The sequence below is a fragment of the Podarcis raffonei genome, chromosome 14 (assembly GCF_027172205.1).
Source record: "Podarcis raffonei isolate rPodRaf1 chromosome 14, rPodRaf1.pri, whole genome shotgun sequence".
Classification (NCBI taxonomy): Eukaryota; Metazoa; Chordata; class Lepidosauria; order Squamata; family Lacertidae; genus Podarcis; species Podarcis raffonei.
In genome coordinates, this window is record NC_070615.1 from 39,572,649 (window position 1) to 39,600,482 (window position 27,834).

A 27,834-nucleotide genomic window follows, 5' to 3' on the forward strand; every position below is an offset into this window, starting at 1 on the left:
TGAAGAGGTGGAGGGTGACCGGTAGCTCTGTGCTGAGGACCCCTTGAAAGTGCCCTCTGGCACTATCCCCCAACAAAGCCAGCTGGATTCGTGCCTTTTTGGCAGGCACCACCTCACTCACCACAAAGCGGAAATGTGCCAGCAAGAGGCACAGCTGTTTGGACCTCTCTATTTTCATCTGGGCATAGTTTTGAACTGTTTTTATTGTTTTCCAGTTCATGGTTATTTTTAGGCACCCCTTAGGTAAAATGCAGGTGCCGTCTTTTAAATAAATAACTAAATAAATACATTTCCCACCATTATTCTGTAGAAACACTGACATTTGGATGTGCCGGTGGCATTTCTCAAACCGTAAATGTCTGGTCTGAAAAGGTCATAGAGGTAACGTTCTTCAAAGACTGTGGAAGTCAAAACCTTCTCAGAAGCCTCCTCTGATTCTGAATGCTCCGTCCCGTCCCTCTCAGTACAAGTGGAGGCCGGATGCAGCAGACATTCTCTGCACATGCTCAGAGACACACTACTCCTTTGTCGATTTGCATATCCTGGCACTGAAAATTTCCGCGGGGCGGGGGCTTGGTTCATATTAGGACTTTAGGGCTGGGATTTTTCAGAGCTGCTTTGGGGAACGACAATATCCTGTTCCCTGTTGGAAACATCCACATCTTTCAGAAATCTTATACATCTCAGCAGTACCAGAGCACCTCCGATTAAGTGCAGCAGTCATTATTGGAAAAGCGCCAGTCCATACCTGAACCTTGGCTCATATCTGTTTGAAGCAGCTGTTTTGCTCTAATGATGTCTACATTCAGTCTTCCTGCACTGGGAAGGTAGTTTAACGACAGCAGGAGCTCTCCCAGTTCAACTTCATTCTGCAACAGATGTGCCAAAGAAGGAATCAAACAGGACAACAGGTGGGGCGTTTGAAACAAAGGGCATTACAAGCCATGTCCAAGGATCACAAATGTCCTTTACAGCAGGTGTGGGAAACCTCTGGACCAAGGGTCAAACGCTGGCTCTCCAAGCCCCTCTATCTGGGCAAGGCCCTCTGATGATGAGGGGAAGCACAGTGCACCCTCCGCTGCCATGGAGGGGCATGGCAAAGCCCTCTGCTGCTGCACGGAGGTATGGCTGGACCCTCTGCCGCCATGGGGAGGCCCAGTAAGGCCCTCCACCACCACAGATATATATCGTGATATATCGAGACATTGTGATTTTTAGCTGGTGATATATCACGGTGTTGAAAATCAGATATCGCCCAGCCCTAGCCTGGGCCACTTCCAGCATTTGAGGCCCCTAGCCATAATCAAAATTAAAAATGACAACTCACAAGAAACAGATTAACCTTCCTCCCCCCACAACCCAAACATAAGTGGTTTATTTACATAACCGGCTGATCTGAGAGGATATTGTCTAGGTCTAATTTTGCGCTGCCAGAAAATATATTTTATTAATATTTGTGAATGTTTAAACTCTTCGGCATGACAAAAACTATGTCAGTGAACAGAAGAAAATGATGTATTTTCCAAATCACAAATCTTATTTGCTTAGATTTGCAGCTCTAAGCTGAGAGTGTTGTGTTATGGTCCAATGCTCATAAAAACATGTTATGAAACTTATCAAAGGCTAAAACATTAACAAGTGTCTAAATCTGAGGAGCCACCCCCACCCCCCCTGCTTGAGATCCAGCCCAAACAGCCCCCTGTCCTCCACACACTGTGACTGACCCTGAGCACCACAGAGCATAAGAGATGGAATCACCCAGCCAGGACCTAAGCATGGCGCACAACCACCAGTATATAAAACAGTAAGACACACAGCTATATCCCTCTGGCCCCACATGTCAGACAATAAGAATTCAAAAGTAGAAACCTCGGATGACAGAAAACCATGGAGGAAGAGCGTTTTGCACAAATAACCATAATAAAGCACTACAATAATCAAAGAAGCACTTATTATTAACAGCAACTTAACATTTGTACAGCATTTCCAAGTGTTCAGAACACTTCCCTTGCATTATCAAGTTGCAGCCTTGTAAAGGAAGACGATATTATTATCTCCGAAATTGCAGATGGGGTGGTAGGACTGAGATTGAGAAAGGGTAGCTGGCCTAAGGCTACCTAAGGAGTTTATGACAAAGGCAAAATTTGAATCAGGCCCTGTCTGAATTGTAGCTCACTCTCTTAGCCGTTTCACGACACCAACTGTCATTATAAGATGAGAGTTTGTGGCTACCCTCCCCCCCAATACCCCCCTAAAGAGCCAAGTCTTCACCACATACCCTAGGGTTGGGGAAGCTCTGGTCTTGGGGTACAATGCGGCCTTCTAAACCTCTCCATCTGGCCCTTGGGAGTCAAGCCAAGCCACACCTCCTCCCTGGGCCAAATGTCTTACCAGTCTTGCTCTGCACTGTAATAATACAGTGGTACCTCGGTTTACAAACTTAATCCATTCTGGAAGTCCGTTCTTAAACCGAAACCATTCTTAAACTGAGGCGCACTTCCCCTAATGAGGCCTCCCACCACCGGTGCCCTTCCACCCTTCAAATTCCATTCTTAGACTGAGGTAAAGTTCTCAAACCGGGACACTATTTCTAGTTTTGCGGAGTTCTTAAACCGAATCGTTCGTAAACAGGACTGTTCTTAAACCGAGGTACCACTGTATAGTGATGGAGCTTGTCAGACTTCCCTAGGGAGAAAATCCAAGAGCTTCAAGGCCACAACCAAATACATCTCTGTTCCTTGTACCATTAAACCACTGCCAGTGTTAAATCACAATGAGAAGGAGGGGAGAAAGACCACCCAGCCAAGACCACCAAGAACAGTAATAACAGTCTGTTCTGAAACTTACTTGAGAGCTGGGGACCAGAGCTTTCCACCAATGTCCTCCCTTCACAAGGTCCACATCACTCAAAGGCATTGACACTTTACCAATGACACAGTGGCGTGAAAATTTGTCAAAATCCACTGTGGTTAACAGCAGGGTCCGCCTTTCGGCTTCTAAAAACGGGATGTCAAATGTGTACCTCTCCTCAAAGACCGGGCTTTGGGTTTTGCGCTTCACTCCAGTCTGCTTGGAGTTTTTCTGGTCCGGCAAGAGGCAAATCTTCACGTAAGGATTCGAGTGGGCCATATCCTGCCTAGTGCCATCGTAGGAAATTGGGGGAGGCAGATCCCTCGCCTCAATCACCCTGACAATGAGATAATTGTGCAAGAGGTCGTATTGCGTGCTAAAATGAAGCATGCCCAGCTGATACTTGGCCAAGACTTCTTCGTCCGTCAAGGAGTCCACGTCTTCGCTGTTAGAGTCAAGGGAATATAGTCTTGGCTCAAACTTCCTAAAATAGTCATCTGGAGTATAGGTTTTCCTCAGGATGGACGGTTGAACTATTTCCTTTTTGGATCCTAAAATCCCAAACTCAATAGGTTTTATGTCAATAAGCGGAGAACTTGGACGCCTCAACTCAAGACCTGCATAACAAAGAGCAAATGGTGGGACAAGGCACTAATTCACACTGACTGCAGAGATATAACGTGTTTTTCGCTCTATAAGACACACTCAGACCACAACAACATCATGATGGGTTGTGCTGATTGTGTTTTACCCGCCCCCAGCCCCAATGCGCCTTCCAGACACTCCCCGCTCCCCCACAGGCCACATGTACAGCCACTTTGAGTACAAGCCCTAAATAAATGCTGATATTTCTCCACATAAAGGGGACCCATCTGCATTGCCTCCTCACCTGGAAGCCTCTAATATACCTACATCGCACACAGGGACCCCTTTTAAGACACCCAATGAACAGAGTGGAGGGCAGCCCTGGGGGGCAGCCCCATTCCTCACGGTCTGAGGAGGTATCTCTCTCTCTCTCTCTCTCTCTCTCTCTCTCTCTCACACACACACACACACGTGTCACCAAAATGCCAAAAAGGTGGTTCGTGGCAAACCTACTTGAAATTCGTCTTGTGAGGCTGTAAGTGGATCGGGATGTATCCGAAGACGACCGCCTTCTGTCCAGCGAAACGTCCTGAGGGGTTGGAGGGGGCTCGCTCGTTGTAGTGTTGTCAGAGTCGCCATCCCTGTCGTCGCTTCGATTGCTCACCCTGTTGAAATGAAATATCTTGAACTCTCTTCCAGGATGAGCATTGCATTTCCTCCCTCAATTGAATTAACCTATGGGAGACTTCCGGGGTGGCGCCACCAGCAATGGCAGAATCCCTCTGAACTGGAGGGACTGGCTCCTCGGAAAACGGGTCTTCTCCGCTACGGCGAAGCGGGGACCCTTTCAAAATCACAGGCGGATGAAGCCTGTGACCGTGGAACTCGGCGGGCACCTTTAGCGCCCCCCCAATCCGCTAAGGAACCCACCAACGGGCTCCGAAGTGAGGAGGGGGAAGCGGCGCGGTGCTGTGAGTCAATCGCTACTTCCGAGGAGCGAAGCTGCATAGCTGTTGCCGGAGAGCGCTGCCTTTATCCTGGGACAATTTGGACTCTAAAATAAGCACCCGTGAGTACTAAGAAATTGGACAACTGGATATTCAACAAAGATTTGAGAGCGGGACAGAATCAGACTTTTTAAAAAAAATTATTTGAATTTGGTACGGAACGGGAAGAGCTAAACAGGAAGTCACTCTTCCGTTCTTTTGTAAACAGAATAAAGCAAAGGCAACTTAAACTAGAGCTCAGAAAATCGTTTTTAAAAGATTGGATTTCAACATTTTAACTTGTGAATTTCTTTTTTTGGACTGTTTGAAGTGACTTTAAAGGGAAGAAATTTTCCTCCGTCCTGATCCTGGAGAGGGATGTCAGGACTGACGTGGGAAGCTCATTGACCAAAAACAATTCTTTTTTGGCAGATAGCTAAAAGAAGAGAAACTTTGCGATTCCACTGTTCCCTTTCGTATTTTAAAGGAATATATAAGGACAAAGTATTTTTAAAAAGGAAATTCTGTAGCAAGAATAAAAACAAGTCTTCCCCCTAGGGGGAGTTTGTGAAATTGTAACCAACTCCAGGGAACTGACAGCTGCTACAGAGTAACCGTGGGAACAAGTATTTGACCTTGCAGGACAATGTACTCAGAAGCCTTGGTGTCTGCTTTCTACAAAACAAATGCTCTACTGGAAGAATTACATGAAAAGGTGAACTGTATGGTGACCTTGACTAGAAATCTTGATCAGGCAGTGGGACATTTGGACCAGACAGTGAGAAAATATGTGGAGCCTACCCAGGATTCAAACCAGGAGTGTGTCTTGACAGAACAGGACTTTGAGGCACTAAACCAGGAGTGTGTTTTGACAGAACAGACTCAACAGGAGTATGATATTGTGGACTGGACAAATGAACTTGGGAAAAGCCAGAGCTGGAAAGGGAAAGTTCGGCGTGGTTTGGAAATGGGGGGCTGGATTGACCCCCCTATGTTGGGATGTCTGGACTTTTTAAATATGGCAATGGGCTGTGAAATGTTTGGGACTGTGGGGGCTCCTAACTTTGGAAGGCCCTCAAAACATGCTTTAAAATACTACATGGAATGCAGCGAGGAATACGGAAAAGGATCTGATCTGTCGAGAAGGGTTAAAAACATTGTCAAGTTGGAGCTACCATGAGCAAGAGACGTAGCTAGGCTGGAGTTATTGCGAGCAGGAGATAAGGGAAAGCGCAGTTACAAATATGAAGAAGAGCCGCGGAAGGGCCATGGAAGTGACTTGAGGGCCTCGGACATAAGGTTACCAGGTTAATGGGCTAGGCTGATGGGAACAAGGACTGACAAAACCCGGAACCAGGAGAGAGGGACGTTGGATAAAGATTGGATTTGTTTGTATCTTGTTTTTTTTGTTTGTTTTTTTCAGTATGCTTTACAAAGTTGATGAATGTTAGAAAAATGTTGGAAGAAATTACTCGGTTTTAGTAAAGATGTTTAAAGAATTATGAAAGAATATTACGATTATAAGAAGTTAGTAAGGTCTAGATTTTAGCTTTTTAAATTTTAAAGTTTATTCTATTATAGAAAGATAAGACTAAAACAACTTGGGGTAATGTAATGGAAAGGATTTGTTGAGATAATTTATAACTAGGATACAAAGGAAGGGAGGAGGAGGAGGTCTAAGAAAGAAGGTAATGACAGTTAAGGATCTGAAAATAATGAATTTGTTTTTAAATGTCTTCTTTTTTGTCTTTTTTGTCTTTTTTTTAAGGGTTTGGGATTGTTGTATTATTGTCATTTTTGTGTCTCTTTTTATTTTGAATTTTTTCTTTTTTCTTCTTTTTTACACAGTGGGAAGGGGTTTGTTCTTTTATTATTATTTTCTTTAATGGTTTGCTTTCTTCATTCTGTAATATTTTGAAAATCTTAATAAATATCTTATTAAAAAAAATGAATTAACCTATGAACGTGGCGTTTCAGAACTTCATTGCTATACTCTCTTATTATTTGCACCACAAGCCTGTATGGAGAGCCCTGTTTCTTAGTTTATTACTGCAAATCATTTAATTGTGCACATTCATTATCACCATCATCAATAACATATCATGCCTCTGCCTTGCCCCACCCCACGAAAAATCAGATCCATTTTGTCCTGTTTCTGGCCATATTTTTTAAAAAGGAAAGGGCATAAAAAATCCCCCACCACCACTTTTACAAACAAAATGATACTTATGAGGCACAAAAGACGTGGCCCAAGGGCCACCTCTTTCTTATTTTTAACTTCTTAAAGATTCTAAGCTACTAATATATATTTATATCCTGGCTTGTTCTGAAGCACAGCTTCCAAATTCAAATGAATTCAGGATTAATGGAAGGATTTTTCTGTTTTACAATTGTCCAATTTCTGAGAAATTGTTGGAAGAGTGTAAAAATGGCAATACAATCACACTCAATGCCTCTGAAATTAGACAATAATATATTTTCATTCCTCTCCGCCCCTCATTCTATTTCTCTACTACAGGGGTAGGGGAACCTACAGCCCACAGGCCAATCCTGGCCCACCAGATGCCCAAGTTGGCCCATGATGCCATTCCTCCCAAACCATGCCACCTGTGCATCAGCTGACATCAGGGGGACATTAATTAATGGGCAGGAAGCTACACTGCAAAGTACTGCTTCACCAACATGCTCACCACAGGGAAGTGGTAGTGAAACAGACCCCTGCAGCCAGCAGGATCCTGGGGGAAATGTGCTAGTGAAGCAGACCCTTCGCTCCCTCCACCAGTCAACCTGGACATGTGGGTGGGACCTTGATGACACCATGACACCAGATTATTGACATGTCCACTTCTAAATCCTGGCTCCTTTCAGAAGAGCTCCCAGTTTTTCTTTAATGTGGGCCACCAAAAAAGAAGAACCAAGCTGCAATTTCAGTTTAATCTCACCAAGTATTATTTTTTTAATCATTTTGAACACCCGTGTCACACATTTTGTAATTTGCAAAGCTGAAGAGGACCTACCGCTCTTTGCTACAATTTATCTTTTCCCAACAAAGCAGGAAAGCAAATATTAGAGAGGAAATGACAGGAAGGTGTTGCTGCCATGTGTGCTAAGTCAACATAATTAGATTAGTTGTAGCAAGACAGCCAAGTTGCCAACTCTGTATGGTACAGTAAGAACATCATTATTCTCCGTCTTGAATGTTGGAGATGAAATTATTTCTAGAGTTCTGTTCCAACTCTGAGTCCCCATGCATTAATAGACTGGTAAAACAATGAAGCCTTGCTAGCTGAGAGCACAAGTTACCTTGCTCGCTAAAGGTTTTGGAAAATAAATAGCTTTTGTAGACAAACAAAGGTTGGGTTGTCACTACATGGGGGCCAGGAACCTTTTTCACCTGAAGGGGCACAAACCAGAGGGGAGCGGAGCCAGTAAAAGAAATGGAGACAGTATTGACTCTTGTCTTTGTTTAGCAGGTTACAGTCCAGTCATGGTTTTTATACGTCAGGGTTTTTATACTCTGTATCTCCTGTTTCTACCCTAAAGTTCAGCTGTCTCACCTCCAATGACACCAGCAGCGGGAAAGGTGTAGGTGCACTGATTTTAACCAAATTTCACATAATGGTTCCTGAGGAACAAGGAGTAGGTTTGGATCTATGTTTGGACACAACTGGAAGCCATTTTGAATCAAGATGGTGGACTGAACTTTTCAAAACTGCACTGATTTGGGGGGGTTCTTATAATTCCTGAGCAACACTAGGTATGAGACTCTTACCATGGTATACATAAGAAATTTAGTAAGAGAATACAAATATAAAATTCATCCGAAGGATGGAAGTGGGTAGGAATAACCAGAACACCACGGAATATCCAACACTTCACACACGTTAATGTAGATGACCTCTACTTGACTCAAAAGAGGCATCTCCACAAAGACAAGGCAGGGATGGGCTAATCTGTAAATTTCGATTTCTCTCAGTTCTTCATTTTTCCAATCTTAAATTCAGTTTTCCACATCAGTTTGCAATTTACTTTTTTTAAGCCCTTATGAAAACTCATCAACAATTTAGTGCAAATTAGTCCTAATATACACATTTTTGCAAAGCGGCTTTCCCTAATGATAATGCATTTTTCTATGTTGTTTTCATTAATACACACATTTCTATGCAAACTTGCCCTCAGCAGATGCATTTTCATACAGATTACTTGGCTGGAGAACCACATTGCAAAATTCAGAGAGAATTTCAAAGGATGACTGTGTTCTGGTTTGCGTATTGTTATGGGAAATCCGAATCAGGTAGCTCACCTTTAAACGTGAATTGAATTGAATTTCTCTCACAACCTTAACACAGGGCCAAACGACAGCTTTGCATTTAACATGCATATTGTTGTTTTTCTTTTTGGAAAAAATGCCTGTTAGAAACAAGCAACCAATCCAGATGGGAAGGGATCTTTGTAAAAACCGAAGTGAAAGGGGAACAAGCGGGATCCTAAAAGCAGAATCCAGACTTACAACCAGGAAGGCGTCTGTGCTGGAAAAGGCCCCAGGATTTCCACTTCGTCATCGCTCGACTGGCAACAGCTGCAGTCATAACACTTCTGGCAACAGTTCCGGCAAGTCCATCTGCACAGCAAGAGATCCGAGATTCTAGACAACAGGCCCTGAGGCCGTTGGAAACCAGATAGCAAAAATTACAACCAGTTGGTGGCTGGCAAGCATAAACACTCAGTTGTAATTGAGGTGCAGGGCTTGGATTTCAGCTGGGTGTGCCTGTGTGTTGTTTCTGCTGCTTTTCTTTCCTGCAGCGGACCTGGAATTAATGCCTTCCTATGTAAATGTCTGTAGGAAGGAGCCTTTTCCACATATCAACTCCCTTTTGAAGACCTTCTTTAATTTGGGGGGTGGGGCAGCTCAGTGGCAGAGCAGAAGGTCCCAGGTCCAATCCCTGGCATCTACAGGTAGGGCTGGCAGAGACCTCTGCCAGTAATCCTGGAGAGCTGCTGCCAGCCAGTGTAGACACTACTGAACTAGGTGGACCAACAGTCTGTATAAGGCAGCTTCCTATGTTTACTCCATTGATGTGAAAGAAGTGCAAGTTACTTATCTAAGGGGGTTTTTTTCAACCACCTTTGGCTTTTCCAACCAACCACTGAAATCAATAGTTATAAGTTAATTTCCTGTCCATTCATTTCAATTGAAATACTCTGATTAGGGTAATACTAGACACAGCCCACAGCCCCAACTTAAGATATAAACAAGAATAGTGTGACCATGTGTCCTATTTTGCAGAGGATATTCCTCTATTTTTAAGGGCTGTCAAAAGGCAGTGTTCTATTTGTAGCCATTTCTATTTGGTTGAAAGGAATGGGGGTCCATGCATATTTTTTTGAGTGTCATTGTTCAATACATTCCACAAATACTATAAAAGGAAAAAGCAAAGCCATGCAACATATGCTATCAAATCCATAAGCGAATTTGAGAACGTCAAATTCTTGTCACATATTCACACATCAGTAACCAAAATGAACATTTCTTTTTGCGTATTTTCACCGCAAGTTTAAATGGCTTCATGTCAGTTCTAAATTCTGTACTTCAGTTAAGCTCTAACTGAATTGAGTATCTTACTTTATATTTATATATTTCTATTTATGACTCCACTGCTTAGGTAGGCAGATTTTATCCTTAATTAAAAGAAAAGAGTATTGTTAATCTCTCCTGTTAGGAACATTCTTATGTCTGAGTAGAGCAATTCAAATCATACAGAACATCCATTTGTGGAAATAACAACTTTGTAGTACAACTGTCTCGGCTTCTAATTCTCCCCCACTCACAGCTAGCTTGTCTCTTTTTTTCTTTTGTCTTTATAAAGTGCATTAATTTCACCATTATAACAAGCTCACAGCACTTGTGAATCCTAACGGAGACCTGTTCCTACGCACCATGAAAAAAATCCCAAAGTTAGGATTATTTTATGTAAGTCCATTTCAGTGAACCTGCTCTGAGGATGACTATCAGATATCACCCCATCAAAATCATTTAATCATAATATTTGAAGGGACCATCTGGTTCAACTCCCTGCAATGCAGAAATGAACTAATCAAATCAGTATAAGACACATAAGATGCTTTATTCTGAACTCAACAGAATGAATTTGGGGGTTGTTGTGTTTTGTTTTACAATTAATCATAAGAACCTACGAAGACTTTGCTGGATCAGGCCAATGGCCCATCTAGTTCAGCATTCTGATCTCACAGTGGGCAGCCAGATGTCACCATTGGAAGCCCTCAAGCAGGACCTGAGTACATCAGCCCTCTCCCCGCATATATCTGGGAGAATCAATTTGGGGGAACAGAACAAGTATGGGTAAGTGGCAAGGAGGCACACACTTTTAGGGGAACAGAGTTGCAAGCCAGGGATGAAGAACCTGCAATCTTTCAGACATTGCTGGTCTCCCATCGTTCCTGACCATTGGGCCATGCTGGCTGGTGCTGATGAGAGAAGGAGTCCAACAACATCTAAAGGCCATGGGCTCCTCAACGCTGATACAGACGATGAGGTCCTGCAATGAAACCGTGCAAAGTGGAGTAGATAGTTTGAGCACAGAAGGGACCTGGTTCAATTGCTGGCAACTGCAGTTAAACGTAACTGCATACAACTTGGCTGGGGCTGATGGGAATTGGAGTCCAACAACATCTGGAGGGCACAAACTTCCCCATCCCTGCTATAAGCCATGCAGGAGAAGCAAATATCTCTGGGAGTGTCCCATTCTCTGCTATTCTTGAGGAATGAATGCTCTTCAGACAGAAAGGGCCAGACAGATAGGAAGCTGACATACAAACTCCATCAAACCTTCTCTCCCTCAGTTGTCACCTGGGAGCAGGCTGCTTCAATGGGAGAGTTGGGAAATAAGGCTCACTCCATCAGCTCTGCTGTGACAGACCAGCACCATCAGGACCCTCCTACGCCTAACTGCACTAGCTGGTCATTATGTGAACAGCTATTTAAGAACAGGTGCAGTGCCTGAGATTGATTTTTTTCCTCTTCCCTCCCTACCCCCTTTCCTTGTGTGTTGTTGTTGTTGTTGTTGATGATGATGATGATGATGATGTTTTTAGGCTGTAAACCTGAGGACAGGGGCTGTCTTAATTGATTGTATGTAAGCCACTCTGGAAGACTTTTTGGCTGAAGAGTGGGGTTCAAATGTTCTAAATAAAATAAAAATTTATGCTCTATTTATGGAAAGGTTTCTAGTCAACAAATTATAGAGTGCACAGAGGGGTTTATGTGCACAAGAGACATGACAGGCACACTGGAACATGTGACAATTAACTTTAAAAGTCTGAGGGCTGTAACTGTGCTTTTTAAAGTGAAGATTCCCTTGCAATCCAGATTTGGAATCTAGTACCAGATACTGCACGGAACATCTGCAGCCAAAGTGACTGAAATCAACCTGCCACATGATCAGCAAAGGCAATTCGTGTTTTGCGCTAGAAAAGGAAACTAAGGAAAAAGAATGTGCCCTATAGAAATCAAGATGCACTTTGCCAAGGAAGAGATTGTGCAAGCCAGAAACCAAAGACAGACAAAGCAAACGAGCAGATGAAAAAGCACAACCGTCTCCCTCTGCCTGGGGAGAGGCAAGAGAAGGCAGAATGAGTCACCAGATTAACTCACCTCATTTATTGGTTCCAACTGTCCTTTTAGATATCCATGATGAAGCAAGGGGGAAGAAAATGAAACAGACAAGACCAGTTTAGCAAAGCTCTAATGATCCCCAAATACCTGCCCTCCCTGCTTGGTGCCATGGCTTTGATTTCTAGAAAAATGATACTATTTTCAGCTCTTATTGTCCTACATATTTTACTGAAGTTGAAAAGGATCTCCGGGGGAAATCAATTTATTCTGTGCACTTTCCCTACCAAGCTGCTATTTCTGTTTCCTTCTGAAAGAGCTCACCTGATCCCAAATTTTCCCCTGGGTAGTCAGCCCTGGCTTTGACCAGGCCCCCACAAAGTGAATGTGCTTAAGGCTTTGTTCTCCTGGGTTCTAAGACTACAATCCTTACCTGCTTTGTACTTGTTCAATGCTGGCTTTCTCCAAACTGGTGCCCTCGGGTATGCAACTCCCTTCATACCCAACTATGGACCGTTGTGAGCAGGACTGATGGGTGTTGGAGTTCCAGATACATTAGGAGGCGATCAAGCTCCCCATCTCTGATCTTTAGGCACTGCACCACATACTGGTTCTCACGGCTGGAATCAGGTTGCCAATCGTGCTATTCAAATGCCTAATTATTGAATGCCTATTTGTTATTTAATGCCAGGACACCAGTCACGTTATTTGAAAATGCAGAATGTGCGCTGTTTGGTTGATTTTCATTTGCAATGATTTTATTTCCCGATGTTTAGACAGGATACTTTGTTCAGCAACCTCTGCCTCGATAAGAGCAAAGGGATGGAGTGAGAAGCAGAAATGACGTACCTCAGCACAGAAAATGGGCCATGCCTCTAATTGCATCTTCCGTGCATCTAATCCACGTACGTCACACAAATTTGTGGCCGATGCACAGAAACATTTTGCATGCACACACGTTTTTGTGGCTTAACTGTGGGTGTGTCCAAACCCATCACCTGATCAGATCCGGATGAGCACAATATCATACACCCAAGCATGTCTTCTTAATTTCGGATGAATGCTGGCATTGTGTGTGTGTTTTTTTTATATAAAAAAAGTATTGCAAGTAATTTGATGCATGACTCATGATGCGATAAAATTTGATCCATGGATGGTTCTGCTGAATTATTTCCAAGACTTTGCTCAACCTGCACAGAGACTGCTTACTGAAAATTTAATTCTTGATGGAAAGGCAATTTCAGCCATGCACTGAAAACTCCTATCGATCCCAAAAGAGCAGCAGAAGGTCTACTACGGAGCAAACATTGGAAAAAACCATACAGAAGTATAACAGTGTCTTCACTCAGGAATCTCACTATACCAACCAAACCATGGTTTTATCACAAAACGTAGCTAGAAACCATGGTTTGTGCTGCGTTTCTTTCTCTTGCTTGCCTCCCCCAGGAGTCCCTGGATATTATCCAACAATTGCTCTGCCTTAACCTACTCAGAACAGTGGTGAAGCTCATGTTTTCCATGCAGAAGGTTCGAGGATCAATCCTCGGCATTTCCAAGAAGCTGCCTTATACCAAAATGAGACCACTGGTCTCTCTAGATTAGCATTGCCTACACTGGTTGGCAGCAGCTCTCCAAAATTTCAGCCAGGGATCTTTCCCAGGACTTCCTGGGGTTTGCCAGGAGTTGGCCTGGAGACCTGCTGCTCTACCACTGAGCTACAGCCTCTCTCCTCTGGTACCTGTGGAAACCTGAAACGGTACAAACCAATCTACCACCTCAAGGCCTCACAACCTTATTTCACTAGGTGTGTAGCTTTGAGCTCCTGCTGGTCTTGCCCCCAGCTTCACCAACCTCATTGTGCTGGGTGTGCAAAACAGAGGCCCTGCATATTTTCTTACATCTGGTGGGGAAAACCAGGGATTTTTTCAGCCAGAGCTCACCAGAACTCATTTCTGGTGCCGCTCAGGTGGGCTCCTCTGCAACATTTGGCACCCAGCTTATATATCCGAGTTTCTAACACTGCCCCTGAAGGAAGCCTGCAAGCAGAAACTGAGCACAACAGTCCTTGCTTTACTTATTATTCCCAGTAACTGGCATTAAGAAGTTCTCTCAAATGGGTGTTGCCTGGAGAACCTAGTCTGGAGACAGAAGGACAAAAGCCCTTTGTCTGCTCCCAGCCTTTGTGGAACATGTTGCTCAACTGGAGCTGTCCATGGTCCAGCCACCTTTGACCAGTCTTGCCTGCTGCTTTCCCCATGCCTTCTGGCATCAAACCAGAACATGACACACAGCTCCATCAAGTCCCGCACAACAATGTTCCATTCTAGATCATTATGTACCCTATACAGTATAATGGAAGTTCAAATGCTGTGGCTCCATCAAGTCCCATAAAACAAAACCAGGCTACATCTCCAAAGACATCTTCTTTGAGCACTTAACAAGTTCTTGAGTATGTCAGGAAAGCCAAATCCATCATGAAGCACTTTGGAAGCTCTGCGGGTGACACACAGCGGCCCCAATAACAACATTGGGACATTCTAGCATAGAGCTTAGAGCACTGGGACAGAAGCAGGAAGTATTGGCTTCAAATCACTGCTCAACTAGCAAACCCACTGCTGGGCTGGTCGCATTGCCCTGGCCTCACCCACCTCATGGGGTTGCTGTGAGAATACAGGGGAAGACTGCCTGCATGCCACTCCCCTCTAGGATCCTTGGATAAACATGCAACAAATAAACACGTGGGCAATTAATAAATAATAAATTTTGTGGTACATGTTGTTGTTGTTTAGTCGTGTCCGACTCTTCATGACCCCATGGACCAGAGCACGCCAGGCACTCCTGTCTTCCACTGCCTCCCACAGTTTGGTCAAACTCATGCTGGTAGCTTCGAGAACACTGTCCAACCATCTCGTCCTCTGTCATCCCTTTCTCCTTGTGCCCTCAATCTTTCCCAGCATCAGGGTCTTTTCCTGGGAGTCTTCTCTTCTCATGAGGTAGCCAAAGTATTGGAGCCTCAGATTCACGATCTGTCCTTCCAGTGAGCACTCAGGGCTGATTTCCTTAAAAATGGATAGGTGTGATCTTCTTGCAGTCCATGGGACTCCCAAGAGTCTCCTCCAGCACCATAATTCAAAAGCATCAATTCTTTGGCGATCAGCCTTCTTTATGGTCCAGCTCTCACTTCCATACAGGACCATATAGAAGGCTGATCGCCGAAGATGCTTTTGTGGTACATATATGTACCGAAAATGTCCTCACAGTTAAATCCTAGGCTTATCTCCAGTTACAGTAGGGAGGACTAACCAGTGTAAATTATACCTTTGTACGGTAGGTCAGTTTACAGACACACCTCCCCATCGCCCATCCATCAGAGTTCAATGGCACAAGCAAAAACACAATGGGTGCAAAACAGGAAAGGATGTGGCCAGCGGAGAGCTCTGAGAGCCAGACAGGGAGGTCTGGGGGGCCACACTCACTGCCTTGGCCTGAGGTTCCCCAGCCCTGATCTAGTCTACTGTGGCACAGCAACTGTTTTCCATGCAGATGATCCACACGCTCAATCCCTGGCATTACCAGGTAGCGCTAGCAGAGACTCCTGTGGAGAGCTACTGCCAGTCAGTGTAGACAATATTGAGCTTGATAGACAAACAGCCTGGCTTAATGTAAGGCAGCTCCCTATGTTTCAGTGCTTCACAGGGGCTCAAGGAGGAGGTGAGAAGGCAGCAGCCCTCTCCCGCTTGTTGCTATCCATCGGATGGCATTCAGTACCACGCTGCCTCTGCATCTAAGGGACAGATTCAGTATCCCCTTGGGGTGGCATCAGTGATTCATCTATTGAAACTAGTGTGGGTTTAGGGCATGCAGAGTAGGCTGTAAATGTCACAGAATAAATATATAGCCTCAGATGTACAACAGTTAATTGGGTGGGGAGAGGGAGGAGTCTTGGGAAAAGTCCGCAGTTCGGTATTAAGAGTATCTGCTTTGGACCCAGGTTCCAGTCCAGTCCAGCTGTCTAAAACCTTGCAGAGTTGCTGCCAGTCCGTGTAGGAAACACTGAGATAGGTGAGCCAACAGTGTGGCAAAAGGCAGACTTCTATGTTTCTACGCCGCAGTCTACCTTCCCTGCACCATTTGCAAGGAAAAGAAAATATTCCAAAGATGCCAGAAATGGTTGTGGTTCGGAATTTTCTGCACATGCTCAGGACTACTTTGTTTTAACTGCGTGCACATGAACCTCCACACTCAAAATCATCTTTGGCACAATCTGCTAGTTTCTACGCTACCCTGCAGTTCCCAAAATCCCTAGCCACTGGTCATGCAGGCTCATGGGCACTGGGAGTCCAGCAGCACCAGGCAAGCATCATGTCGGTTCCCCCTGTGCCTGCAACATCTAATCCTATAATTAAGCCTAAACTGTCTGTGGGGAGGGCCATAGCTCAGTGGTAGAGGATATGCCTTGCAAGCAGAGGGTCCCAGGTTCAATCCCTGGCTTCTCCAGGTAGTGCTGGGAATGCCCCCTGTCAGAAATCCTGCAGAGCTGCTGCCAGTCAGTGTAGACAGTATTGAGCTAGATGGACCAACAGCCTGACACAGTATAAGGCAACTTTCCCTTTTCCTACAAACTCCTTCCCAGATGAGATTTGACAGGCCCCCTCCCTGTTGGCTTTCCAAGCACTTAGAAATGACCTTTATTTGCCATTTCATAGAAAGAGAGAAACAGAACTGTAGAGTTGGAACGGGTCACGAGGGTCATCTGGTCCAAACCCTACAATGCAGGAATCTTTCGCCCAACGTGGGTCTCGAACCCACGACCCTGAGATGAAGAGTCTCGTGCTCTACTAACTGAGCTATCCCACTAGGCATTTTAAGAAATTCTTCTGGTTTTATAATTAATTTTAACTGATTTCAGCTTCATTGTACCGTTGTCCACCTCACTTTACAGTGCTTAAAGAGACTGAGGTGTTAAGCAGTATAAAAGGTAAAGGGACCCCTGACCATTAGGTCCAGTCGTGGCTGCCTCTGGGGTTGTGGCGCTCATCTCACTTTATTGGCCGAGGGAGGCAGCGTACAGCTTCCGGCTCATGTGGCCAGCATGACTAAGCCGCTTCTGGCGAACCAGAGCAGCGCACGGAAACGCCGTTTACCTTCCTGCCGGAGCAGTACCTATTTATCTACTTGCACTTTGACATGCTTTGGAACTGCTAGGTTGGCAGGAGCAGGGACTGAGAAACGGGAGCTCACCCCGTCGCGGGGATTCAAACCGCCGACCTTCTGATTGGCAAGCCCTAGGCTCTGTGGTTTAACCCACAGCGCCACCCGCGTCCCGTTAAGCAGTATAGGAGTTGTTAAAATAAATAAATAAAACACATGCAAAACGATACATCTGCATATTGCCTTCTGCTTTGCCACTGCCTCCCCTTCACCTGTTGCTGCTTCCTCTGCTGAATTTCAGGTTGCAATCTCCTTGGGACAGAGAACTGCGCCTCTGGTACTCCATAAAGCACCTTGCCTTATGATAGCGCCATCTAAATAAATCTTCTAGGGAAGAAAAGGGGACCCTGTGATCCTTCAGATGTTGCTGACGAAGGGTCATAGCTCAGCGACAGAACACCTGCTTTGTATGCAGAAGGTCCCAGGTTCAATCCCCGGTATCTCCAGAGGATGGGCTGACAGATGACCCAGCCTGAAATACTGGAGAGCTGCTGCTAGTCTGTGTAGGCATTACTGAGCTGGGTGGGCCAACAGTCTGCCTCAGCATAAGGCAGCATCCTATTTCCATCAGCCCCAGGCAGTGGTCAGGGATTGTGGGAGTTGGAGTCCAGCAACATCTGGAGGGCCACAGGTTTTCTGTCCCTTTTGTAGGGATTGAATGCTGGCTCAATGCAAAGCCACAGTGTGGCCTGGTGTTTAGCAAGTCTGAAAAGGTTGATCTGAGGTTTGAGCAAGTCAGGCCTGCGTTTTCAGAGGAGAGCAGTCTGCTACCAAGCTTAGCTACCACAGACTACAGTGGTACCTTGGGTTACAGATGCTTCAGGTTACATACGCTTCAGGTTACAGACTCCGCTAACCCAGAAATAGTACCTCAGGTTAAGAACTTTGCTTCAGGAGGAGAACAGAAATTGCACGGTAGCGGGAGGCCCCATTAGCTAAAGTGGTACCTCAGGTTAAGAACAGTTTCAGGTTAAGAACGGACCTCCAGAATGAATTAAGTTCTTAACCTGAGGCACCACTGTATAGAGAAGGCAAACAAACCATGAGAGGAAGAATAGAACAGCCCTGCTGGATCAAGTCAGAGGCCCACCGAGTCCATCATCCTGCCCTCATAGTGGCCAACCAGATGCTTCCAAGAACCCCATAAGCAGAACCTGAACTCAAGAGCCCTCTCCCCACCAGTGAGTCCCTTGTACCAACTCAAGGTGACCTAAATCACCAGTGTGCACACCGTGATCCAAAGGGATGGAAAGACCTGCCAATTTTGGCTCTCCCAGTTTCTCATTCTTTTCCCCAATCTTAAATTTCAGCTCTTCACATTTTGCAAAAATTTACACTTGGGAAAAGAAGTCCTCATGAAAACCCACCAGCAGTTTAGGTGCAAATTTCTCCCAATAAACACATCTTTATATGCAGTTTTGACTAGTGCACACATTTCTGCAAGCACTTTCCCAAGATAATGCATTCTTTTATGTTATTTTTACCAATATATAGATTCATTTTTATCTTCACATTCCCCCAAATAAATCCATTTCTGGAAACACTGCTTGGTGAGGAAAGTGCATTGCAAAATGTGGATAAGTGCAAATTCTGAAGGATACCTGTGTTTTGGTTTGCATATTGTTTTGGAAAGTGTCGCTTTGATAGGCTGACCTTTATATATCAATTGAAATGAATTTCTCTCTGGCGCCTTCACTACCTATCTTTAGGTATCAGGCGAAAACATTTCTCTATAACCAGGCCATTGGCAGGTTAAACATTCTATGGCCTTTCAAATGAGTTGTAGGGAGAGGAGTTATTGGTTGGTTTAGTTTTTTGTGTTCTCATTCTGTATTTTTTTGTTGTGAACTGCCCTGGGATCGTCAAGTGAAGGGCAGCATACAAATTTAATAAATAATAATAATAATAGCTCAGTGGGAGAGCATCTGCTTTGCATGCATAACATCACAGGTTCATTCCCTGGCATAGTCAGGTAAGACTGGGCATTACCCTTGTCTGAAACCCAGCAGAGCCTCTGCCAGTTAGTGTAGCTGATACTGAGATCCGGAGCGAGGAACTTTTGACCCTCCAGATGTTGCTGAACTACAGCTCTCATCAGCCCCAGCAAGCATGACCAATGGTCAGGGGTGGTGCAGGTTCAGCAACAGCTGGAAGGGGGGTTAAATGTTCCCCACACCTGACATATCACATTGGTATAAGGCAGGTTCAGAGATGGATTTGGTCCACATGACCGGTTCCACCACAAGGGGAACCGAGCCTAGGGGGCACCGCAGAGCACCACAACCATGACACAGTAAATTGAAGAGGCCGGAAGGTGAGAGGCGGGGCACCACCAAATTTTGGCCTCACATAGGATACCATTGAAATCTGAAAGTCTGCCTTAGAAGAAAGGCTAGCTAATTAATAAATGTTTTCTTTAGTGAATTGAATGCTCACAATAAAATCAGTCAGAAGAATTGGGGATTTCTTTCTTAAAACGTCTGAGGACCCTTTGCCCTCCTTGGAGACAGCTCCTGCTTGATAGTGTTTTTACCACCTTTCTGCTGCAGAATCCAGCAACCTCATCCATTCACCCCAGCAGTGAGTTTGACAGATGGACATCCAACCTCTGCTTAAAAGCTTTCAAGGGTAGAAAGACCACCTTTTTAATACTGTTTTGTTTAACAGTAACCTTAAGCGTCCCTTAAAAGGAGGGGAAACACAGTGTTGCCATCACATAGCCTGCAGCAGGAGTACCAGTTTGGCCCCATGGCCGTGGGTGCCTGGGGCCATGCAGTGTGCATAGCCCTGGCACCCAAATTTGCGGCTGCCCGGCTCCTTCATGGAGAATTTTGTGGGTGCTCAGGCACCCAGGGCCCCAGGGAGTTGGTGCCTATGGCCTGCAGTCAAAAATTCTGGACTGTCACAGCAAAGTGAAATCCAAAAGGAGTTTTCACACACAAATAGGATTCACCTGCTTTACTCCAGAGCCCCGAGTGCAAATTCTGTTCTATTTACATTTCTCTCACACACCTTCTCCTTCAGTTGCAGGTTTCCACAGCATACATGCAAGTTGTCACATGCAACCACATCTCTGGGAGGAGAGGAGGGAAGCCTCATGGAGCACCCAGAATCACTAGTAGACACGTAGCAAGTATTTTTACAAAAACCACCTATCCACATGTCATTATTTATATGCACACATATTTAAAGATCCACAGGGTAGCAGCCATGTACACATTTTAAAGTCATGCACAATACATATATATAAATGTCTGTCTCTCTCACACACACTTTCAGCATGATTTGAGAGACCTATTTCTCACCAAACCCCATTTTTGCACGCAATCATTCCATTAACTTTGAGCAGCATCTCAGGGACTCATTTCCCACCTCCCTCATAAAAAAACACCCTTGTTTTCCCCCCATGGAGCTCTTCCATTAACCTCCAAGTGCTTCTCCCAACCGCCAGAAAAAACAACGGCTTTTATTTTCCTACTCTGACGATTGCTAGTCAATAAAATTGAAAGGAGGAAGGGAGGGCAAGGCAGAATAAAATTACAGCCAGCTACTTTAAAAAGAAATGTATGCTACAGGTTGCAATTTCTTCCAGCAAAGTCAGCAACTCGAAAACTCACAACTCGAGTCGCTCAAGTTTCAGAGTAAAGGGGGATCCTCCCTTTTGCCAGGTAGCAACTAAGGAGAAAACCTCGACAGCTTTTTTTGTATTAAGATTTTTGCCATTGTTTTAGTTCTGTTCCTTGCAAGCAAAGGCTGCCCTCCCTCTGCCTCTCCCCACACCGCAAGCTCGGAGTCTGCAGCCACCGCCACCCCCCAATAATCTCTCTCTCTCCCCACTGGTGCTGCTCAGACCTACCTGTATATACGCCATCTTCCTCGGGTCTCTCACATTAGTCCCCGCACAGGCTGTGCATGGCGTCTGCCCTCAACAATAGAACACAGACGTGCCTGGCTTGCTCAATGAGGACTGTTTGATTGACCATGCCGGCTCCCAACACCGATTCGTTGCTTTTGCTCCTTTTGCATTGGCTTAACTGGGGGTTGCATGAGCTGGATTCCCAGGGGGCTGGCTGGAAGAACGGGTGGTCACTCTGTACCACCTTCGCCGGATGCTTTAATTCAGATTTCTTTTATATCTTTCTCCTTTAACAAGCCACCTTCTAGGCATGGTCAGCAATCTGCCTCCCAGCCTTCTGCCACACCCCTCCCGGGGGGGGGAACCTCTTGATCCCCCGACCTCTCCAGCCAAGGGGGAGGGGAATGACCTTTACAGGCGAGAACCGGGGAAGGGCAAACGAAGAGAGTGGGCGGCTTCTCTCCCTTGCCTGCAGCGTGCAACACGTGCAGCCTTAAGCAGCGGAGGAGAGCAGCCGAAAGAGGAATTCTCTGCAAGGATGGTGAATTTTAATACTGTATATAATATATATATATATTGCACTCGCCGCTAGGGGGAGCGAGAGAACCGCACGCGCGGCTGGAGCAGCAGGCGCTGAACTGAAACACCGGGTGTGACCCAGTCATTTCTATAGGGCAGCCTTCTTCAGACCAAGACATCTCATCAGGTTGCTATAGGCTGGTATATGGAAGTTTTTTTGTTTTTAAAAAGAAGACATAATATAGGGAATAAAAATATTTTAAATCCCAGAATTCAATCTGAAGCATCGTTGAGCCCACCAAGAAATGGATTTCATTATTTAAAGGTGCTAGTGCACAAGAGATTCCTCGTAATGTTTAACCAAAATATCCTCCCCTATAACTTGAGCTCATTAAATCTTGTTCTGCACCCAGCTGTTGCTGAAGGTGGGGTACAGCAGTGAAGAAAGGTGTATCCAGAGCATTGCTATTTTGGAGTGATATTCAGTATGTGTTACTATTAGTATATAAAGCAGGGGATCAGTAAGACTTGTGCGAGCCCCTTACCCCATATATGACCGCTTGGCCATTTTGATCTGTGGAACATAATACTCATTCCACGCTTGTCAGAAATCGTTTTTTCAGTGTGGCAGCTCCTAACCTTTGGAACTCCCTGCCTATTGACATTGCCACCACAGTCCTCTTTACAGTGCTTGCTAAAAACATTCTTGCTTAGACACTGCTACCAATATGTTTTCAGCACCTGCTTAAAACATTTTTTTTGTTTAAGCAAGCCAATGTAGACATATAGACATTGCATATGTTCTATCTCTGTTTAACTACTGTTGATTTTAACAACCTTTCGAATATTTTTAAATACCTGGGTGGGTTTTTTTTTACAGGTGTCAGTACAATCAAACAGTAAATTGGGCTGGATCTGGCCCAATCACCTTCTAAATCTGGCCCACAGACAGGAACCAGTGTTTTTTTACATTAGTACAATGTGTCCTTTTATTTAAAATGCATCTCTGGGTTATTTGTGGGGCATAGGAATTTGTTCATTCCCCCCCAAAAAATATAGTCCGGCCCCCACAAGATCTGAGGGACAGTGGACCGGCCCCCTGCTGAAAAAGTTTGCTGACCCCTGAGCTAGTTTCTAAACACATAACCACCACACCACACCCCTCTCTATCCTCCATCCAGACAAGCAAGATCGATGCATTATTGGAGTTGAAGAAGACATTTCAGCCAGGGTGGAAAACCCACTTGGGGTGCAAAGCGGGGCAAGTAAGGGGATGTAGCTTGGGGAGAATTTTGAGGGCCAGATAGAGAGAGGCCTTGGGGGCTGTATTTGGGGCCCCAGGCCATGGAAGTCAGAAATTTTTGCTCCAGGGTTGGGAGCAAGCAACTTTCTCACAAAAACATAAGAAGAATAGTGCCTGTACATTTTTGCCTCATATCTCAGGTTCCACGAATGCTAGAAACTTGCTCTGTTTTTAAAATGAAAGCTGAGAATCTGGAGTTTACTGGGGTTTATGGGGGCTGGCGGGGGCAACTACCATTCCCTGTGGACTGATGCCCCAGGTCTGAGGCTCCCCAACAGTGCTTTAGAGCAGAGGTTCCCAAGCTTTTTTCAACCACTACCCCATTGGTACATCCCCAGTGCCCCCTAACCTATTAAAATATATATATTCAGAATAATGGTTTGCATGGCCCACTAAGGAAGGTAATCACACAATAAAATTCAAAACTGCAACAATTACCGTATTTTTCCATGTATAAGACTAGGTTTTTTCCCTAAAAAATAATGTCAAAAATTAGGGGGCGTCTTATACTCTGGTCCATCTCCCCCCATTTTCTTAAATCGAGTCCTCCAAAATAGGGGGCGTCTTATACATGGGGGCGTCTTATAAATGGGAAAATAGGGTAATTGCACATTCATTCAACATCTAGTTAAAACTATTAAGTTTAATTCAACAGAACTGATGAACTTGACACAGAGATACCAGCTTTTCAAAGTATGAAACTTTTACATCTCCCCCACCTCTCCCTTGCCTTTTAGCACCCCCAGATAATCCCATCACCCCCAGGGGGGCAGTCCTCCCCACTTTGAGAACCACTGCTTTGGAGCAAAGCAGATGGGACAGAGAGAGGTGCTATAGGCCTAGGCCTCCCTTATCGCTCTTTTACCCCCTTTAACTATCTCAACTTGTCTATGACAACAATGTCATAACTATATGGGATAGCTCAGTTGGTAGAGCATGAGACTTTTAATCTCAGGGCTGTGAGTTCGAGCCCCACCTTGGGCAAAAGATTCCTGCATTGCAGGGGGTTGGACTAGATGACCCCTATGGTCCCTTCCAACTCTACAATTCTATGATACCGAATGTAAACGAACCATGAAAAAGACTCAATGAATTGAATATGGGGAAGCTATATGTACTTTTCCTTGTTTGTTTGTTTGTTTTGTAACACAAGAAAATCCTTAATAAAAAACTAATTAAAAAAACACTCTAAACTGAAAGAATGCTAGGCAGAGCAATCCTACACCCACTTATCCAGTAGTAAGCCCCATTGAGCTCCATGGAACTTACTTCTGAGTAGACAGAATGGCCCTGCAGTTGGTACCGTAAATGCCCTTCATATGTTGCTGGACTCCCAACTTCCATCAATAATAGGCAGCACAGGCAATGGTCAGGGATGATGGGTGTTGGAGTCCAGGAATATCCCATGGGCCACAGGCTCCCCTTCCCTGCCATGGTATTTGGCCCACTTCTGCAGCCAGATTTTTTAAAGCAAGAAAAAGTGTGTGCAGTCTAATTAAAACAATATTCATTGCTTCTGTAATTTACAGTGGTACCTTGGTTTGCATACATTTTGGATTATAAACACATCAAACTCGGAAGTGCGTGTCCCGGTTTGCAACTTTTTTTGGATTACGAACGAATTTTTTTTGGAGGGCCATTGGCGAAAGCTCACCTTGGGTTACAACCTGTTTGGGTTTACAAACAGACCTCCGGAACAGATTATGGTTGTAAACCAAGGTACCACTGTATTTAATTACTTAAAACATTTCTACATGGTCCTCCCCGCCCCCATCTGAGCAGCTCTCCAAAGCTGTTTGGATAGAATGTCAACAGACAGCAGCGACAACGCCATCAAACGACAACTCAGGAAATTTATTAAAGGGATCCAATTATTATGACACTGAGACCTTGCTAGGCCAGAGAAGCACAGGCTCAGTCGCGATCCTATACAGATTTACCTCAGTAGTAAGTCCTAAGCATTTCGGTAGGGCTTCCTTCAGGGAAACAGGCTGTTGAGAATCTGACTGTGGGAATCCTTTGGAGATGGCATGGTGCCAAGTCAGAGTGCTGGTCTATCTAGCTTGGCACTGTCTCTAATGATTGGCAGCAGCTGTCCAGCATTTTAGACCAGAGTCCTTCTCAGATCTACCTGGATGTGCCACATGTTGAACGCCGGACCTTATGAATTCAAAGCCAGTGTGATATCAATGCCAGTAATTTTCAGAGACTGCCTCTAGCAAAACCCGTGTTTTCCACGAACCCAGGAAAAGGGTTTAATCTGAGTCAGGAGACCACAAGCTTCAGCCACACAAATATTGCTTCTGCCAGGCAGATATTTTGAGGGAGAAACGAGCCCAGCGGCTTGGGGATTATGACTAACAATCAAGAGTGGCAATACAAAGACAGACAACGGAACAACAGCATTTTGAAGCTGCCTTACAGTGAGACACTAGTCCAATCTAGCTCAGTAGTGTCTGCACGGACTGGCAGCGGCTCTCCAGGATTTCTGGGAGAGGTTTCTCTCCCAGCCCTACCTGGGAATGCTGAGGATTGAACCTGAGACCTTCTGCATGCAAGGCAGATGCTCCAGCACTGAGCTACTGCCCTGAGTCCCAAAGCTTGTCTCCCTCCCTGCAAAGCTCAGCCACAACACCCCTTACCCTTTTGCCTTCTGGAAACAACTCTATGCAACCCCAGATAAGAGCAAGTACTCACAATTCCAGCTCTCTCAAACACAGAAGACATTTAGATCTATCAGTCCCAGAAACACAGGCAGAAAAGAATGTGGAGACAGGAAATAAGCATGCTGTTCAGGCTTTGCCAAATGCATACTGTATAACTGAGCATGCTCGCACCTTGTCTTTTTGCTCACACACGAGGAGGCAAGTGCCAACAGCAGCTCAACAGCCCCGCCAGGGCTGCTGCCTCCTCCAGCCCCCCACCCCCACCCCCAATGTCAGAATGGAGGAAAGTAGAGCCATGGGTCCCAGGTCTGAGAGACAATGAAACCCATGGAAGTTTGAGGCTGCCTCTCTGTTTGGGCTGGCTGGCCCTTCAGTTAGGGGAAGGGCTGTAGCTTAGTGGTAGGGTACAGTGGTATCTCGGGTTACATACGCTTCAGGTTACACACTCCACTAACCCACAAATAGTACCTCGGGTTAAGAACTTTGCTTCAGGATAAGTACAGAAATCGGGCTCCGGCGGTGCAGCGGCAGCAGGAGGCCCCATTAGCTAAAGTGGTGCTTTAGGTTAAGAACAGTTTCAGGTTAAGAACGGACCTCCGGAACAAATTAAGTACTTAACCTGAGGTACCACTGTATCTGGTTTGCATGTAAAAGGCCCCAGGTGAAATCTCTGGCATCTCCAGGTAGGGCTGGTGACATCCTGATTAGTCACTGAGCTAGATGGATGAATGGTCTGACTCTGAATGATGCCTCTTCCTAAGTTCCCTCTTGTATGCATACCCTGCAAGTGTCCCGTTTTAAGCAGGACATCCTGGATCGCAGAAGCCAATCCCAGCTTCTGTTCGGACCTCGGAATGTCCCGTTTTTCAGTCTAGTGTTCTGCTGCGACCCTGCTGACAATCACCAGAGTGCCAGACTGGAATGCACGCCCCTCCCGACGTCCCAATTTTAGGGACGAAAATGTTAGAAGGTATATTGTACCTTCTCCTAGATGAGCTATCTTCCCAGGTGAATGAGCCCCATAGTGCTAATTCCGCATCTCTTTCTTCCAGTGTGAGATGGAGTCACCAGTTTCTCTTAGGTCAGGGCCAGGGAACATTTTCCAGCTCAAGGGCCACATTCCCTTGTGGGTAACCTTCTGAGGGCCACATGCCATTTGTGGACACGGTGAGAAGCAAATTTTACCTTTGTACAGCAGATTAGTTTCAACAAACCGTCCCACAGCTCCCTCTAGCCTCCATCCAGACAAGCAGGAAGCATGATCAGCATTCTGGGGCACCTTCCAGCCAGGCAAAGCAGAGCCAGAGAGGGGTGTGGCCTGGCAAAAGATCTGAAGGCCATCTAGAGCGGCCTGGAGGGCCTAGTTGAACATGCAACTCATCCACTTGGTCCCAACCAGCTAACCTCCATGCTGCACCTGCTTCCTGCCCAGAACACATCCTTTTCTTCCCAATATTACTCAAGACCTACCTGCATATATCTGCCATCTTCTTCAGGCTTCATCTTTGCCCCCAGCATATCCAGATCCTGGTGTCTCTCTCTGCCCTCAACAGCCAACAAAGACATGATCTGTTCGTTCAGTAAGGATAATCATCTCTCCTCTCTCTCTCACGAACTGGGCAGCCACCTGCAGTCCTCGTAATGGATTTCACTTTAGGGTCCACTCTCTTGTTCCCTGTCGCCCGCTGTTCCAGCATGCAAGGCTCTCTCCTCTTGGAGGGGTGGGTTCCCCCTTGCCCCCAGTCACTGCATGAATCCACAGACACCCATTTCTTCTTGCTTCTCCTTGGCACGTGGCAAATTTCCCCTAGCTTGTATTGGCACCCCAAGTACGGTGGGTTTTTTTTGGAAACTTGGATTCCCTTCTCTCTCCGTGCATTTTTTTTTTTTTAAAGGAGAACTCGGTTTAAAACCCCAAGGATGCATCAGGAGGAAGCATCTCCTGGAAACAGAAGCACTCCATCTGTCTGTTGGCAGATGGAGGAGTTGCCAAATAGCAACACGTGGGAGGGTCAACGCAGAGAGGGAGAGGGAGTTTGAAGGGACATTTCAGCAACCAAACAGGAAATCTTGGCTCCCTGGCAAACTGTCATGGATACAACAGATTGAGAACGATTGGGGTGTTAAAACTATGCAGAGAGGTAACCAATGTGAAATTTACATACAGTTTGATCCAGCTCAACTCATTTAAGTACTGAATTTGTGATATGACAGCAGCAGAAGCCAAA

At 45.3% G+C, this 27,834-nt stretch overlaps 1 protein-coding gene across 7 annotated transcripts in view; it reads right to left on the bottom strand.

The window, feature by feature from the left end:
• The window catches only part of SYT17 (synaptotagmin 17), a 36,338-nt gene extending 8,780 nt beyond the window's left edge, over positions 1-27,558 (bottom strand). The window contains exons 1-6 of one of the 7 annotated variants that reach the window (XM_053364836.1): positions 27,077-27,558; positions 12,094-12,111; positions 8,932-9,080; positions 3,949-4,100; positions 2,848-3,467; positions 749-869 (exon numbers count right to left, since the gene is read on the bottom strand). In XM_053364836.1, coding sequence (XP_053220811.1) covers positions 749-869; positions 2,848-3,467; positions 3,949-4,100; positions 8,932-9,080; positions 12,094-12,111; positions 27,077-27,172 — 1,156 coding nt within the window. In that variant the 5' untranslated portion in view covers positions 27,173-27,558. Of the gene's footprint in view, positions 1-748; positions 870-2,847; positions 3,468-3,948; positions 4,101-8,931; positions 9,081-12,093; positions 12,117-21,118; positions 21,633-25,637; positions 25,801-27,076 lie in introns of those variants that run through there. The other 6 variants (XM_053364837.1, XM_053364842.1, XM_053364840.1 and 3 more) reach the window with 6 other exon arrangements.
• Positions 27,559-27,834: the final 276 nt, after the last annotated feature.